Raw genomic sequence first — 16,193 nt, forward strand, 5'->3', positions numbered from 1 at the left:
ATCACATTTGTTGTAGTGAGCTGTGCCAGGAGATAAGGAAGTTCATGGGATTGCTAAATGTTATGTGGGGAGAAAAAGGGTGAGGTAGGTTTGAATCAGGCTTTCCAATGCTTCAAAGATGTTGGAAAAAGCCCTGATTTCCTTTCCTTAGTGCTGCTCATTGGTGGGAATTGCGGGCTGAGTGGCATTTGGGTATCCATAATTTCAACTTCCAGTAAACCAATCACTTTGTTTTGCCAAATATTCCATACCTGTTGCTGATCTTGCAGAAGAAGGCTGTTTGTTCTCTGTTTGTATGTCTGGTCCATGAATTCTTGCAGGCAGGTGAGTCACCATTTTCTCACAAAATGTTTTATGAGGGTGATGAGGTCCCAGCTCAGGGTTCCAGGGGAGGTAGTGGGTGCCACTTCCCTGGAATTGTTCAAGGCCAGGTTGGACAGGGCACTGAGCAGCCTGGGGTGGTGGAAGATGTCCCTGTTCCCTGCAGGGGGATGGACTGGATGAGCCCTCTGTGACTGTCTGTGCACTGTGAGTTCAGATTGCTGTGGGGTGTGGGGCTCCAGCCCAGCGCTGCAGAAGTGAATCGATCCACTGATGATGGGGCTGTGTGTTCTTATCTCCTGCTGATAACAAATTACACAGAGATCTGCAGTGCATGGTAAAGTCTGACCTTTCCCCCCCAGGTAATATTGCAGAGCTCAGCCTGAACTGATGTTTGGGGTCAAAGTTGTGTGGTCATGACACAGGTCATGGCATGCAGAGGTGGACTTGAGCATAACTGCAACTCTCACACTGAGGATTAAACCTTAGCAGTGGCCTAAGGTAATTTTGGACAAAATTGGGAAAATAACTGAGGCTCTCTTTTGATTATTGTAAATGAATTTCAGGCAGTTTTGCCAGGTTTGTAGCATTCAGGATGATTCCAGCTGGGATGGATCAGTAAGATGAAGAAGATTCCCAAAACTAGCCCTGTGTTTGCAAAAGTTTATAAAGTGGTGCATTGTTACACAGTCTGGGAAAGCAAATGAAGGCTGAACAAGGAGGCAGTGGTGTAAAAATAACAAGTGAGGTATTTTATAGCTGACTGTTAATGATGACACTTTTGCAGCGTGGATTGCAGAGCAGAGCCTGTGTGGTTTAATTGATGAAAGCTTGGACTTTGTCACGCTGGAATTCCACCTAAAGTCAAGTTTCAACCCGGAGCAGCTGGAAATCTCCTTGCACTGCAGGCCTTCAAGAGCTGGGCTGAAATTTGTTCTCAGATTACAGACTAAAGCTTGATAAACTGGTAGTTTTACTTTTTTAATGAAAAAATTCACTAAATATTTTTACATTCTGCAACTCAGAGCAGTTCAAGTACTGTAAATCTCTAATGGACCGAGTCAGAAGGAAAACTTCCTTTCCTGTTTCATAGCATGTGATGAACCACAGAAATCCCTTATATAGATTTGCTGTGTCTGTTAATTTCAGTATTTATTCTTTGCTTGTTTCTCTCAGGTTCCCCAGTTTTAAACTTTGACCAGGATTGAGAACTTTGGGTTTTTTTATTGTTTGTTTGGGGTTTTCTTCCAGTGCAACAAATCCTTGTCCCTGTGATTATTGATTCAGAATTGATACATAAGTAGATACACTTTCCTACCCAAACTAGTGTGATTCTCTTTTCCACACTTGGTAATCTTTGACCTTGTGTGTTTAAATGTTGTAAGATTTATTGAGGAAGGAGGGTGATGGCAGGTACTGGTTACAGACTAAGTTACAGTTGCAACACTCCCCAAACTGAATGAAAATACAGAATTTCTGCATAGTCATAGCTCCTGTGTTCTCTACAAGGTCTTAACAACACTCTCAGCTTTGTGGAGGGAAGCTGGAAAACCAGGAATGAAGAAGTTTTTGGTGTGTGCGCAGAGTCCAAGGTGCTTTAGCCACTCAGTACTTTTCGTAAGAGATTTTATTGGGAAAAATACTTCACTTTGAATTTAAACTTTCAGTATTATTTCAAGTAGGAACTGTCTTCCCTGAACCTCTGATTCCAAGATACCAGTGTAAGAAAATAATGAATTTTTGCCCTTCAGAGTTGCAGGAATCAAGGCTGTATTTTAGAGTAAGCCAGTTAATATTTTGTATTGTTTTCATCATCGCTCACATTTAAGGAAGATACTTGACTGCTAATGCTGATTTCTTTTTTTTTTTTCACTCTGTTTTCATGTACCATAACTTTTTTACAGGAGTGGAATTTTTTTGTTTTGGGTTTGTTTTTTGTTTGTTTATGCTTTTCTGTTGGGTTATATGACTAATTTATATGTGTTTCCTTCTTTGGGCCTCTCAGTGATACCTTCTTTGTAAAATCTCATCCAGCTATCCAATATTTTCCTGAGGGGGTGCAGGCAGCCTTTCATCTGAGACTGATACTGGTAAGATTGCTCAAAGGTAACCCAGGGAAGACTTGGAAACTGCTCCTGTTTACTCTGGCATTGATCCATATATTGCTTAGTCTTTATTCCATAGTTATCCACAGCCGTTCATCTCAGTCTTGCTCAATCCTCTTGCACACCTGTCCTCATTGGAGCACTGTTGGGTCCTCAAACAATGGAAACATTCACAGCTCTCTTTTTTAATTGCATTTTGACTTGCAGGGGTCCTGAACTAGGAGCCAAATGATGTCAAAGGTCCAAAAATCAAATTATGATCTTCAAAATCAGGTCTTTCATCTACCCAATAAATCATTTTCAGAGGCTGCTTAAGGTAATTTTAAAAGGCCTTTTGAAGTAGTGGAAATGTGTTTGTGAGTAAGTGACGCTGTTGTGACTTCTGCTTTATTTCTTAATTCTCCCACAGAGCTTTTGGGAATTGCTTCTTTTATTTGTGTGGGTCAGGCATTGTACTTTGTGCTGTTAACCTCTAAACATGATTGCACTTTTTCCAAGGCAGGAAAATGGTTTAATAGCAAATCTTTCCCTTGTTCTGGCTGACTGTGCAGGGTTAAAGGTTTTTAAGTAATTCAGCCAATCATTGCACAAGTAGTACAGAGTCCACTTGTTACATCATCAGAGACTTTTTTATATCTTTTTACCTCTCGAGTTTTCTATTTGTTAACTTTGAATAATTGAAAAAAAAGTGTGGTAACTGCTAATATTTAAGTGGATTTTGTTGTTCCCATAGTCTCCTTTCCAAAAGCTGGTCTTTTATTTCAGGGTCTGAGTATGTACTCACTGTAGTACTCACTTGAAACAAACAGGCTTTCTTACTAATTAATGGAAAGATACTGTCTCCTCTCAAGGGTGATTCAAAGTACCTGGATCAGCCTCTTTCACTGACTCACCTTCTGCCTGGCACAGCCAAAATCTGAGGTGATCTTGGTTTAGCTGCAACAGCAACTTTTGGATTTGACCAAATGTCTGTAGGTGATTTATTTTACTTTTGGCTTACCTTTCTGCAGTATAATCTTAGTCCTGTATAGGTGGGGAGTGTATGTGGAGTGTGCACATGTCTCAGCCCAACACAAAGTCAAAAACCCCCCTCAAACCAGATAAATTTTGAACAGAGCAGAGGCCTTAAGCTGGTTTTAACCACGTGTGTTTCTTGGCCTTGTGACAATGAGGATGCTCTAGAGAACAGTAATGAAAACACATTTATGTTTTTATTCACTGCATGTGCCCTTGCTACAGTCTAAGTGTTGTTTGTAGTTTATCCTAATTTATTGTAGTTTAGGCACATTGCTGGAAACACCATGTTAATCCAAAATCCTTTGCAGTTTCGAATTCAAGTAAGCAAATGCTGTATCAAGCATTAAACCCTCCACATGAGGAAAACAAAACAAAAAACCCCAAAACCCATGATCAGAGGCCTCTGACATGAAGTTAACTATGTGCAGCTCCACCAGTCCATGATCTGACTTGAGGCCATGCCCAGGCTCAGAAATGCTCAGACTCAGCAAAGAGCTCCTCCCTCTACTAACAATTCACCTTCTGCTCGCCCTGCCCACTCTTAACATATCTGAACCATAACCCCAAGAAAAACCAGAAGAAAAATTTGGGCAGTTTCATCTATATTGGAATTTTATCCCTCAGTCCTTACTCACTTTCTTCTGCCAGAGAGTCCCTTGTGTTTCCTGCCCCTCAGCTTGCTGGGAATGCAGCCGTGGCAGGCTGTGAATGGTAGCACCAAGCCTTGTCCTTCATTTGTGCAGGTAGGCATCGTGCCAGAGCTCTCCCGAGGTCTTCAGGGAGCTGGGAGAGAGAGAAAGAGAGGACATGTCACAGGGCTGCTCAGGGGAGTGTTGCTGGGACAAGGGAATGAGGTTTTGTCTGTTTTCTGCTCGTTTCCCAGAATCCTGCAATAAGCTGAGCTGAGAGAGACCCACAAAGATCGAGTCCAACTCAGCCCTGCACAGCACCATCCCCAAGAGTCACCATGTGCCCAGGAGGGTAAAAATAGAGCAAAACAACTCTTGCTCTTAGGATTGCAGTCTCTCCTGCATCCCCCTACAATTTGGGAGTTTATTTTTACTCACTGCACGATGTCTGCGAAGGCTGTGAGCAGAGGCTTGCACTGGTACTCGAGGCCATGCTTGGCACACAGGGACTTGACCAGAGGGGCCACCTTCCAGTAGTTGTGCCGTGGCATCGTAGGGAAAAGGCTGTGAACAGGAGACAGGCAAGCTTCACAGGAAATCCTAATCACTAGTGCTTCCCAGGAATCACCCAGCTCACAATGAGCAGGGTCTCTAGCTGCTCCCAGCTCTTCTTTCCCCCTGCTGTGCTTTTAGCACAAGGAACTCGTAGGGATTTCCTGCTTTCCCCTCTGTTCTTTTCCACAGTTTGTCTCTAAATTAAATGATGTTTATGGAAGAAACTACTTTCCCCTCCCTCCCTCCCTTTTTCTAGAAGTAGCCCTCTCCATAGTACAGAGGAGTAGATGAGCCCATCTTTCATCCTTGCATATCTCACTCTATAGAGTAACAGCATAAAAAATCAGCAGAGGTGGCTTTAAACTCCTGTGGCAGACTAAAAACAGGTGCTTTAACCAGGACATTTCCATTGATCCTTAAAACTTACAACTTGGGATTTACTCTATTGCTGTTCTTGCATTGATCCTGCCCCTGTTGCATTTTCTCTTGTCATCCTGTGGATCCAGTCAAAGTTGAATTATATGATTCTCTTAAAGGAGTTTCAAGTTTTAAAGGCAAATTCATTGCTGCCCCACAACTATTTGTAGAATTCAGAGGAAAAAAGAATAAGAAAGGAAAAAAAAAAAACCAAAAGAGAGAAGGGAAGATAGTTTTTAAAAAATGAGGAGAAAGAAAATTCCCTCTTGGGGTGAGTACTCACTGATGCTCAATCTGGAAGTTGAGGTGCCCTGTGAACCAGTCATTGAACAGCGACTGCTCCACGTTGCATGTTGCCAGGAGCTAGAGGAGGGGAGAGAAAAGCAAAGTCAGAGACAAGTCAAGAGTATGTTTAGGAACCAGAGCTCAACCTTGATTTAATTTTGGATTGCCCATGAGCGTGTCATTGCTGTACTCCTTTACCTTTTCCATGACTGAATCCATCAGCCTATTAACCTTCACCTCCCAGCAACCAACAGATTTCACCCTTAATGCAACAGGAGACTTGCTTATGGTTAAAATTTATACCTGTATGGCCACAGTTCTTAAGAAGGGGAAAAATCTTTTACCTGAGTAGACATCCAGTCCAAATTCTTGTCATAGTCGATATCCATTGGGATGTGGTTCATCTGTGAGACCCAGACAAACCAGCTGCTCTCCAGCATCCTGTGCAATGAGATGAGAGAATTCAGTGCTGGGTGAGCAGTGAGGAGCCATTGAAATAATGTCAAAGCCAGACTTAAAGACGTGGCTGAACACTAGCCTTGCTAAGCCAGCACCTGGAAGGACTTCCAAACTCTGGAATTTTAATATTTCCTTATGAAACTCATGATTATTTCATGTGTTTTGTTTAATACTGACTGGTGTTCAGCTTGTTTTATCTTTAGCCAAGGCCCAAACTGATTAGAATCAGTGAAATGATCCAAGGGGCGAGTGTGCTGTCCATTCAAGTCAGTGCTGCTGGATAATACCTGGGCATTTGCAAGCCCAGGCTAAGCTGTTTTGGTTAAATGTGCTCTTTAAGCAGCAGCAGACTTAACACCCAAAGCACTGAATGTTATATGAGGTAAATATTTCTCAATTTGGTCAGCACGCAGTGAAATCTCTTTGTTGCCACAACTAATGGAGCAACATAAAACTTGCACTGGCAATTGAACAAAAGAATTTATGAACTAAAAAGTAGGCAAAAAAAAAAAAAGGTGGTAAAGGAGAATGTGGCAATATAAACATAGAGAAAGGTAGGCAGGTACAGATGGAAAGAATGCATAGAAAAGAGGCTGAAGAACCTTCTAAAAAGACATCACCTGAATATAAAATAATATGCCAGGAGACTCTTTGTTTCTAATAAAGATCCGTAAGTATAAAAGAATCTGATGTAGAAGGTCAGCATCCAGGCCAAGTCCTGCCAAAACCAGAGAGAACAAGAAAAGCAGATCTTCATAAATTACATTTGCTTATTTATTTTTTAAGCTTCATAGTATAAGAGAATGATTTACTTTCAGCTTTGACAGTTTTTTTCTGAATGGAATAATCTAGAGCAATCCAACACAAGCCTATGATACTTTCTCACAGCTTGCTGTAAGAGGTGAATCAGCTCAGCAAGGAGCTGGCTCCATGCTCAGAAGGAAGGCTGAAGGTGCCCGTCTGACCCCTTTTGGTCACACAAGGAGCAGTACTCACCGCCCAGTACTTCTTTGTGTAGGCAATGTAGAATGTGTGGCAGTGGAAGTAGGTGGGGAACAGGAGCGGAGGAAGAGCTGGAAAGAAAAATGCATCACTGGTGACATCATGGACTGGGTGACATCATCAGCCTGGGAGGGGAAGGGTCCTGAATTCCTGCTCAATCTGGAGAACATTCCAGGTTAGGATGTTGGTTTAGTGCCTTGAAACATTTCTAGGTCTGACAATTAATCTGAGAGTTCTTACAAACCTCAGATTTCATCTTAGGCTCTTGACTGAGGAACAGCCACAAATGATTAATTTGAGAAGTGGTTTCCACAGCCCAAAGCTTATCTGGCTCCTTATTTCTTGGTGCAAAGCAGGGGAACAACAGGAATGAATATGAAATCCCTTTTGAAGAACTCAAACTCAGCCTTCCAAAAGGACATCTCACTTGCACTTAAAACCCCAAGAAACCAAAGCAAACCAAACAAAAAAACCCTGAAACCCCAGACTTTGATACTACTGAAAGATGTGGTATGATATCATAACCCAGAGCCTCTGTGGAGGATGTGGGAGATCTGGGATAAGATGGTCAGGTCTGGTTGTTATTACTTTGGGTTTTTTTATTGTGTTCTTTGATTCAGGCACCTTTGTTTTTCTCATGTTCTTCAGGTCAAAAGTAGAATCTCCAAGCCCCTTTAATACCTCACAGGGAATTGCAGGAGGATAGAGATACTCACTGATGAAGAAGTATTTGTGTTGGTGGTTGTAGGGCATGTATTTTTTCTTTTTGATCCCAAGCTGTGGGGGGGAAAAAAAAAAAAAAAACAAACAAAAAAAAACCCAGAAAAAAAATATATTAGTGAAGACCAAGCAATTTGCACAGGTAACTTGCTCTTTTTAATTTCTTTTCCAGAGGGGCTCTTCTTGCACACTTCCCACAACCCTCATTCCTTGTTTCATGATTCATTTTGTGAAGAATTAGATCTATCAAGGCTAAGTTATGTTAGTGGTCAGAAATATGTATTTTCTCTCATTTTTTCCCCTTGTTTCTGCTCTGATTCTCTAAACCTAAATGGCAGTTCAACGATGACCTGGAGAAGAATATTTCACTGCTGTAGCTGCTGTGATGGTGTCAACAACTGATGGGATCTACAGCAAAAGGGGTTCAGCACTCTTAGGTTGTCACTTCTGGCAGTGTCCGAGCAGGACAAACTGGGAATATCCTACACAGTCCAACAAATTTTGCCCAACTGGAGTTCCAGGAACAGCCTGGGTTTTTCAGTCCTGCTGTTCCTGTCACAGCACACTCTCCTAGAATACACGGACACATCAAAGCCACCCTTTTGACTGAGCTTCATACATTCATATTAAAATAATAATTCCAGGATGACTGCAGCCATGCTGTACATTGATTGATGTTTACAAGTTATCTAATGATCATTAATTACTGAGTTGCTGTTCTAGGTCATTAGGTTTCTCCAGCCATGAATGTGCTGGTGGATTTTCCACCTTATATACAATGCCTTACATCATGTCTGATTTATTTACATCAACATATCAGCTGTTTGGGAGATTCTTAAAGGGACTTAGAGTGAACTGTAGGGAAATAAACCTCTTTACAGAAACTGCCATCACAACTTAGGTTTAGACTTGCCACACCCTTTCACTGACCTCCACAGAGAATTTCTTCCCCAAAGTGAAGAGGAAAGGGTGCATATCAATGTCAGGGTCCTTGTGGAAGCAGTTGGGTTTGGCATGGTGCTGGGAGTGCAGGAGGGTCCACCACTTGGCAGAGGCCCCCTGTTCAAGGGAAGAACAAAGCATTAAAAGCACTTTCAGAGCCAGAATTCCCTTTACTTCCTGACCCTAATTCTTCCCCCAGTGCTGCACATGCTCCACAGAGTCTTCAGAACATGTGTTTTTACAGGAAAAGCCTCAGAAGTTTTCCAGGGACTCACAATCAAATGGCACATCACAAACTTGTGTAGCAAGTGGTTCCACTTGGTTTTCCTGAATACTGAGAGGTGTCCTAAATCATGCTGTAACCAGGAAGCCTGGACCTGGAGGAGGAGAAAGAAAACTTTAGGAGGGGAGAAAAAGAGGAATTGAGATGGGGATGGTGCCACACTCATCCTTTGCCTTGAAATAAGATTTATTTTCCAGACACTGCTCCCAAGTCACCAGCAGAAAGGGACTGCAGAATCCTGACAGTCCCAAGGTTTCCCCCAGAATATATCTTGCTGAAAGAATCCCAAACTAAGTTTAGTGTGAGCTCTCCACATGCAGAATTTCTTCTTGGTATCCAGATCCTGGCTGTGTTTTTATGGCAAGTGAGGAAGAAAAGGACAAGAAACTGCTCACGTGTGTGTGTAGGTTGATGCAAGTCCACACTGTGGAATTCGTTGCTCACCTGGGAAATGGTCAGCAGCAGCAGGGAGAAAACAAAGGGCAGTAAGGATGTCCCAAAGTAGAAGAGGATGAGCCAGGCAGCTGTATCCAGGAGCAGGATGTGAGCCAGGAGCAGGAAGAAGAAGAGTTGGTTTGGCTCCAGGAGTCCCATTCTCTCGACTGTAGAGCGCAATTCCCGGAAGTCTTTCACCAGCATTTCCTTGGGAAAGCATCAGGTTTACAAGTATCTGGTTTTAGACAGCACCACTGCAGCCTCATAACCCAAAAACCACTCTAATGGGGGGAGAAAGAACAAAGGATCTGGCTAAAAGGGCAAGAGCTGGGTTTAATAAACGTTATCATTGCTCTGCTACAGCTTTTTGTTGAGGACCCAGGAGCAGCCATCACAATGTCTGCATCCCAGTCCCTAAAAAAAATCCTCGGTGCTCCTTCCATCAAATCCTTGGCAGGCAGCAGAGGGCTCAGCTGGAAGTTGTGTTTAGTGGAAGCTGTACTTTGTGTGCATGAACTTCCCATGCCACCTTGTGGTAGGTCTTTGCATGAAATTGTTCCTTATATTTGTCTTCACTTAGCTCTTCCCAGGATTAGCAGGGGAGGGTTAAATGCACCTACAGCTGAAGGAGAATATTCTCCAAGACTATTCCTTTTCCTTTTGGTTAGCTCTTCCTCAAAGCAAGAGAAAGAAGAGGTGATAACTCTGCTATTTTGGTAGAGTGGCTGTGATAAGAAAAATTCATCTTCAGGAATTTCATATTTACACATTGTTTTTAAGTCATAGCTCAAAAATGTGAGGAACCTGGTTCTCATTGCCCCAGGAGCTATGCTGATAGAGAAGAACAAGGTGTAATCTCAGAATATTTCCCTTTAGTCTCCTTTGATCTCTTTTGTAAGGACAGACTTACATTTTTAGTTGGCTCAATGCTGGGTTGGTCTGGTGCCAGCTCCCCAATCTGCAGTGGCTTCAAGTACTTGCTCACCAGCACCTTGTCAACGTGGAATGCCACAAAGGCATCCTGCAAAGGCACAGCAACAAAGGAAAAGAAATCCAGATTTTGTAAAAAAAAAAAAATAAAAAATTGCCTTTTGAATAACTGCATTCCTGGAAGTGTCCAAGGCCAGGTTGAAGCAACCTGGTCTGGTGGAAGGCATCCTTCCTTTTTTATCCTTTGTGAGAGAACACAACAATAAAAAGCAGCACTGAGGACTCCACAGTTTCAGTGTGCAGTGTCACCCTTTCTAAAATGTTGGCATTAATTATATTGATTTTTTTAATTCCCTGGGTTTCTTTGCTTACTGAGAGCCTTCTCTCCTGAGCTGCCACCTTTCATGGGTTTCTGCTTTTGGTTAAAATCTTCCAGTTCAATTAAGATAATTTCTTAATTTTTCATAACATATATGCAAAAGATTAAGCAATGGACCTAATGCAAGATGGACAGACACAAAAGTGGCTCAGATCCTGGAGGGCTTAATGATTTGGACATGGAACCAACTACCTACCAACCTGGCTCAGATCCCAGAAACAAAATATATGGTTCATCCATTGTCTGGGATTTTCCAGCATGCTAAAATAAAAGAAATCTGGCAGTAGTAACTTGAGAAATGAGTGCTGAAATTACAGAATGCAAAGTTCAACTAATACACAATTTGAAATTTAAACTTGATGGACTGAAAATTATTTTGATTTCCATGAGCCTCAAATATCCCTTATATATGGAAAAAATTGCTGCAGCTTGCAGCAACTACACAAGCACGACCAGGAGACAAGAGGAATCCTGAAGACTTAAGAATCAGAGAATGGTTTGGGTTGGAGGGGACCTTTAAAGCTCCTCTAGTCCAACCCCCCTGCAAAGAGCAGGGACATCTTCAACTACATCAGATTGCTCCATCCACCCTGACCTTGAGTGTGTCCAGGGGTGGAGCATCTCTGGGTGACCTGTGCCAGTGTTTCACCATCCTCATCATCAAAACCTTCTTCCTTATATCCACTCTAAATTGACGCTTTTTTAGTTTAAAGCTAATCTCCTTTGTCCTGTCCCTCCGGGCCCTTGTCCAAAGTCCCTCTCCGGTTCTCTTGCAGCCCTTTAAGTACTGGAAGGGGCTCTGAGCTCTTCTTAGAGCCTTCTCTTCCCCAGGCTGAACACTCCCAGCTCGCAGAGGTGCTCCAGTCCTCTGAGCATCTCCATGTGCTCCTCTGCTCTCGCTCCAGCTGTTGCTCTGATTTAACTGGAGCAACACTTCCGACCCCGTTCCCGTGGGCTTGCCCTTTCCCATGGCATGGGGATGGCGAGGCTCTCGCGGAGCGGTCACACTTCCCTCCCCCGACTCTGTCCCATACCCCCATTCCCACTGAGATCGTTCCCAAGCCCTCTCCGCACGACTTTTCCCGGGCGCCCTCCTCCGGCGCATCCCGGCTCCCGCATCCCCGCTCCGCTCACCGTGGCGTCCTGCCCGGCGTGGCTGACGAGGAGCCGGGCCCCTCCCGGGTGTCTCCGGCAGAAGTGGCTGGGCTGACGAGGAGCCGGGCCCCTCCCGGGTGTCTCCGGCAGAAGTGGCTGATGTCGTACACCTTCCTGTCGATCACCAGCCAGCGCTCCTGCGGCGCCGGCCCCCGCCCGTTCCGCTGCCCGATCTCCTCCCAGGTGAAGCGCCGCATCCCCGCTGCGGGAGCTCCGTCCCCGTCCCCATCCCTGTCCCCATCCCGCATCTCCCCGCCGCCCCCCGGCGGTGCCATCCTGCCTCCTGCCCTCCTCCCTCCCGCAGCTGCAGCCCGCATCCCGCTCCGCCGTGGCATTTAAGGGAGGGAGCCGCCCCGGCGCCGCTCCCCGCCTCCTCCACCCGCTCCAGCTCCTCGGGGTTGGGTTTGCCCCCCAAAATTGCCCCTTTCCCACCCTGCTTCTGCATCCTCAGTACCCTCGGGTGGGGGTACCTGACTGCTTAGGGGGGTCCCCAGCAGGTTCATTCCATTCTCAGGATAGGTTTAGTCAGAGAAATCTTCCCTTAAAATACTCCTCTGATTAACCAGAAAAAATATCACTCTGTAGCTTCATTTTTGATGTTACAGTCCACAAACCCCTTGGATGAAACGTGAATTAAGCATATTCTTACGTCCTACTAAAAATACCCAACAACCGAACCACACCAATCTCCAGAAAACTCAGTATTAACACCTGCTGAAACCCTATATTTCAGTCCAGTTTTCCAACACTCACAGCGAGCAGGGAGCTCCCACAGAGCCCATGGCAGGAGTAATCCTCAAAGCTCTGCCCTGGCTGCTTCTGTTACCTGGGATAAACCTGGGATGGCACACATGGAATGCTGTACCAGGTTCTGATAGCTGATTGTGAAACTGCTGTTTCTTCCCCTCCCACTGCCCCCTTTGTGTTTGTAAAATTATTAATTAGACTTGGAGGCTCCAGGAAACGAGCATTAATTGCAGAACAACACTTGGTGCCACTCTTCCTTTCCCTCTAAACCGTCACAGCATGCACATAATTTTCTCTTCTTAAAAGAGATCCAATCTTGAAAATTTAAAACTGTGATTGACTGAATGATTTCTTTATCCTGTAGAAAACCACCTGTTAAAACCCACAACAGCAACAACCCAGATGGAGGAGCCCACAATTAGGACAGGCTTTTCAAATTGCATAATTAATTTATCTTAGATACCATCTTTTGATGATTAATTAATTTGAATTGATTTCTTTACATTTATAACATTTCTCATGCATCTACTTGCCCTTTTATTTTTCTCAGTGCTTGTTTGCTCTTGAGTCTACTTGTGCTGGTAAAGCTCACACTTGACAATGATTCTGCAGTCGAGATTTCCAAAAGAAATGTTGATGCAAAAGAAGAACTCTCATCTAGTTATCTCAATCAAACTGTTTACACAATATTTCCAGCTCTTCTCCTTTACAGGAAGATGCGAAAATCCTAAAGCTGATTTCTCAGCCCAGCTCCCAGAGACAGCCAGTGCAACAAGGTGCCTTAAAAAGATGTTTAAAAGCTGTTATCATCAACCTGTTTTTCTTGTTCCTAGTCACAGTAGGCACCATTTCCTCCTGATTCCTGGGCTTTGCCATCCCACCATCACATTTGGTGCTTTTTGCAGAATGTATTTTTATAACATTTGAGATAAACCACTTCCAGCACACCAGCACATACCTTCAGGAGTGCAGCACAACTCCTTCCTTTTAGCTTCTCCTCTTACGCTGAATACTCAATATTGAATATTCAGCATAAAAGGAGGAAGAATCCACTCCCTTCTTGTCTCGTGTTCATACCTCTTAGCTACTTTATGGAATTATTAAGGTGGGAAAAGACCCCAAGATCATGGAGCCCAACCTTTCTCTGATCCTAAAATCCTGCACAAGGTAAAATGGGTCAGTAAGACAAGGAGGCAAAAACTTCCTCCCCAAATGGTTTTTAGTGTATGGAGCACACAAAATAACCCCAAACACCACAACTTCTGTGCACTATTCCAGTACCTAAAGGAGCTCCAAGAAAGCTGAAGATAGACTTTGGACAAGGGCCTGGAGTGCCAGGACAAGGGGGAATGGCTTCAAACTGACAGAGGGTAGGGTTAGATGGGATGGATATTGGGAAGAAATCCTTCCCTGTGAGGGTGCTGAGGCCCTGGCACAGGTTGCCCAGAGAAGCTGGGGATTCCCCATCCCTGGAAGTGTCCAAGACCAGGCTGGACAAGGTTTGATCCTGGGGATGTCAGGAGAAAAGTATGAGCTTAGCTGGAGTTTTAGATTTTTTAAAAACTGCCCTTGAGCACCCAAAATGGTAGTGAGGTTTTAAGAACTCACATGGATTTATGTCAAGCCCTTGATAACTGAAGCTTCCATTACCTCAGGATGAGCCAGGTAACCTGCTGAGAGAAGGAGCTGCCTGTCACATGCAGGACACTCATGACATTATCACTGTGTCAGACACTGCTCTGATAGGAATGCTGATAACAGCACCCAGTTCCATTGTATAGAAGGTCCTTCCAAAAGGGACAGTTGTTTTGGGAACAAACCCTTCGTAAATCTGCACCACAACCCTTACATCACCAAGGTTCCAGATCCTCAGTTTTTTTACCCACATTATTCAGCACTGATTGGTTTTGCAACCTGTCTTTTCACAACAAAGATGTCAGCTGCTAAAAAGATAAGCATCAAATTATGAGTTGATAGCTATCTGATAACCATTGTTCCTTCACACATCCCACAGCTTTATGCTCCTGCAACCCAGCCTTCCTTTCCTTGCACTGTACCAAAGCTGCATGATGGTCCTTTCTGGAACTTTTGTCTTAATACATATGTCATCAAGCCTGAAAAAAAATATTTGGGACAAAACTAAATGAACTTCTTGTGCAGATTAAATTCTGATTTTTTCCAAACTGAACTGTTGCACTTCCTAAGTGATGAATATATTTGCTGCCTGCCAAAGGAACTCCATTAGTTCCCTTTCTGCGTGTCATGAACATGGCAGATTCTGGAGAGAAACACTGATTAGATGATTGACACCAAAGGCATGAGGAGGTCAAGCACCTTCATAAATGAACAAGCAGGGATCTCCTCTCTCTTAGAGACAGGAGAAAATAGAACAGAATGGAATACAACAGAATATTTCAGTTGAGTTGGTTGCAAGGGACTATCATTTAATCACTTAGATCATTTAGATCACTACAAATATCATGCCTGACCACTTCATGGCTGGCCAAAAGTTAAAGCCTCTACCATTGCTCAAAGGCTTCTTAAACACTGCCAGGCTTGAAGCATCACCCACCTCTTGAGGAAAAAGGAAAAATAATAAAAGGAGCACTAATTAAGCAGAGTAACTCAGAGCAAAACATAAATAAAAATATAAATAAATAAGTTATTAAATATAAATAAATAAACCATTTAGTCATAAAAATGCAATTTATAAAAGAATGCAAATTGTATCTATAAGTTATTCTTTTGCAGCCTGTAACCTCTGTTCCTTCTTTTTTCTTATTCTTTTCTTATTCTTTCATGTGATGCAACTCCTTAGAGGAATGTTCTCTATTCATTCCTCACTATTCCTAGCAGGATCTGAGCAAGTCCTTGGAGTTTACTTGGAGTTTTACAGCAAACTGGAAGGGACACCATGGCAAGGACTTTTGAGGGTCCTGATGTTCTGCTGCTGAGAACTGACTATGCTGTTTTGGTGATAACTTAGCCACAAAGGGGCAGGGCACGGCTTTCCTCCTGCCAGCACGGGTGATTAGAAGAGGCCTCTAGGGAGCGGGCAAACCAGGGCGTGGAGACCCAGTTCGTGCAGGCTGGGTGGCAGGTTTCCTCCTCCTAGTGGGGTTTTTATTCAGTTGGTCGGTGGGTTTTGGGTTTTTTTGTTAGTAATGGGTTTTACACGATCAAAAGCTGCAGTTAGTACAAGAGTATGTAGCCAAATAGAACCCTCCAAAAAGGATGCTTCTGTCCAGACCCATTCCTGTGCAGTGTTTGAGCTTATCAGTGGTTGCAGGGGGCATTGCAGAAGAAGCCTGCTTGCGGTGTGAACAGGTGAATGATGCCCTTTTGCTGGTGGCTGAGCTCAGGGAGGAAGTTGAAAGACTAAGGAATATCAGGGAAAGTGAAAGGGAAATCGATTGGTGGAGTTCTGCCCTTCCACCCTCGAGGGAGGCCCAATAGGAGTCAGAGGACTCTCATGCCTCCCACTGTCAGGCGCCTGGTGGATGAAGAGGAGTGGAAATGGGTCCCTGCTTGGGGAGGTAATAATAAAAATTCCTCCCAACCCCCATCTCCTACCCGGGTGCCACTTCAGAATAGGTATGAACCCCTGGATCTGGAGAGTCAGATGATTTAGAGGAAAATTATCTGCCCAGTGAGCCTCCCAATTACACTTCATCTGTCAGACAGATCACTGCCTCTGACATTAAAAAGAAAAGAAGGGTAGTCCTTGTGGGTGACCCCCTTCTGAGGGGAGCAGAAGGCCCCATGACCCGTTGACCAGACCCGCCCCACAGAGAGGTCTGCTGCCTCCCTGG

The 16,193-nt window shown here is 43.9% G+C and overlaps 1 protein-coding gene across 1 annotated transcript; it reads right to left on the minus strand.

Moving 5' to 3' along the window:
* Nucleotides 1-4,090: 4,090 nt before the first annotated feature.
* On the minus strand, nt 4,091-11,831 carry LOC121354755 (acyl-CoA (8-3)-desaturase-like). The gene is made up of 13 exons (XM_041469596.1): nt 11,686-11,831; nt 11,614-11,638; nt 10,081-10,191; nt 9,180-9,377; nt 8,728-8,829; nt 8,441-8,569; nt 7,507-7,567; nt 6,785-6,861; nt 6,409-6,506; nt 5,674-5,770; nt 5,328-5,407; nt 4,511-4,636; nt 4,091-4,226 (listed from the first exon to the last, which is right to left on the minus strand). The coding sequence occupies exons 1-13, from the start codon at nt 11,829-11,831 to the stop codon at nt 4,175-4,177; spliced, it is 1,302 nt and encodes a 433-aa protein (XP_041325530.1). The 3' UTR covers nt 4,091-4,174.
* Between the last annotated feature and the right edge of the window lie 4,362 nt (nt 11,832-16,193).

Source organism: Pyrgilauda ruficollis, unplaced genomic scaffold, assembly GCF_017590135.1.
Source record: "Pyrgilauda ruficollis isolate IOZ18807 unplaced genomic scaffold, ASM1759013v1 scaffold237, whole genome shotgun sequence".
NCBI lineage: Eukaryota > Metazoa > Chordata > Aves > Passeriformes > Passeridae > Pyrgilauda > Pyrgilauda ruficollis.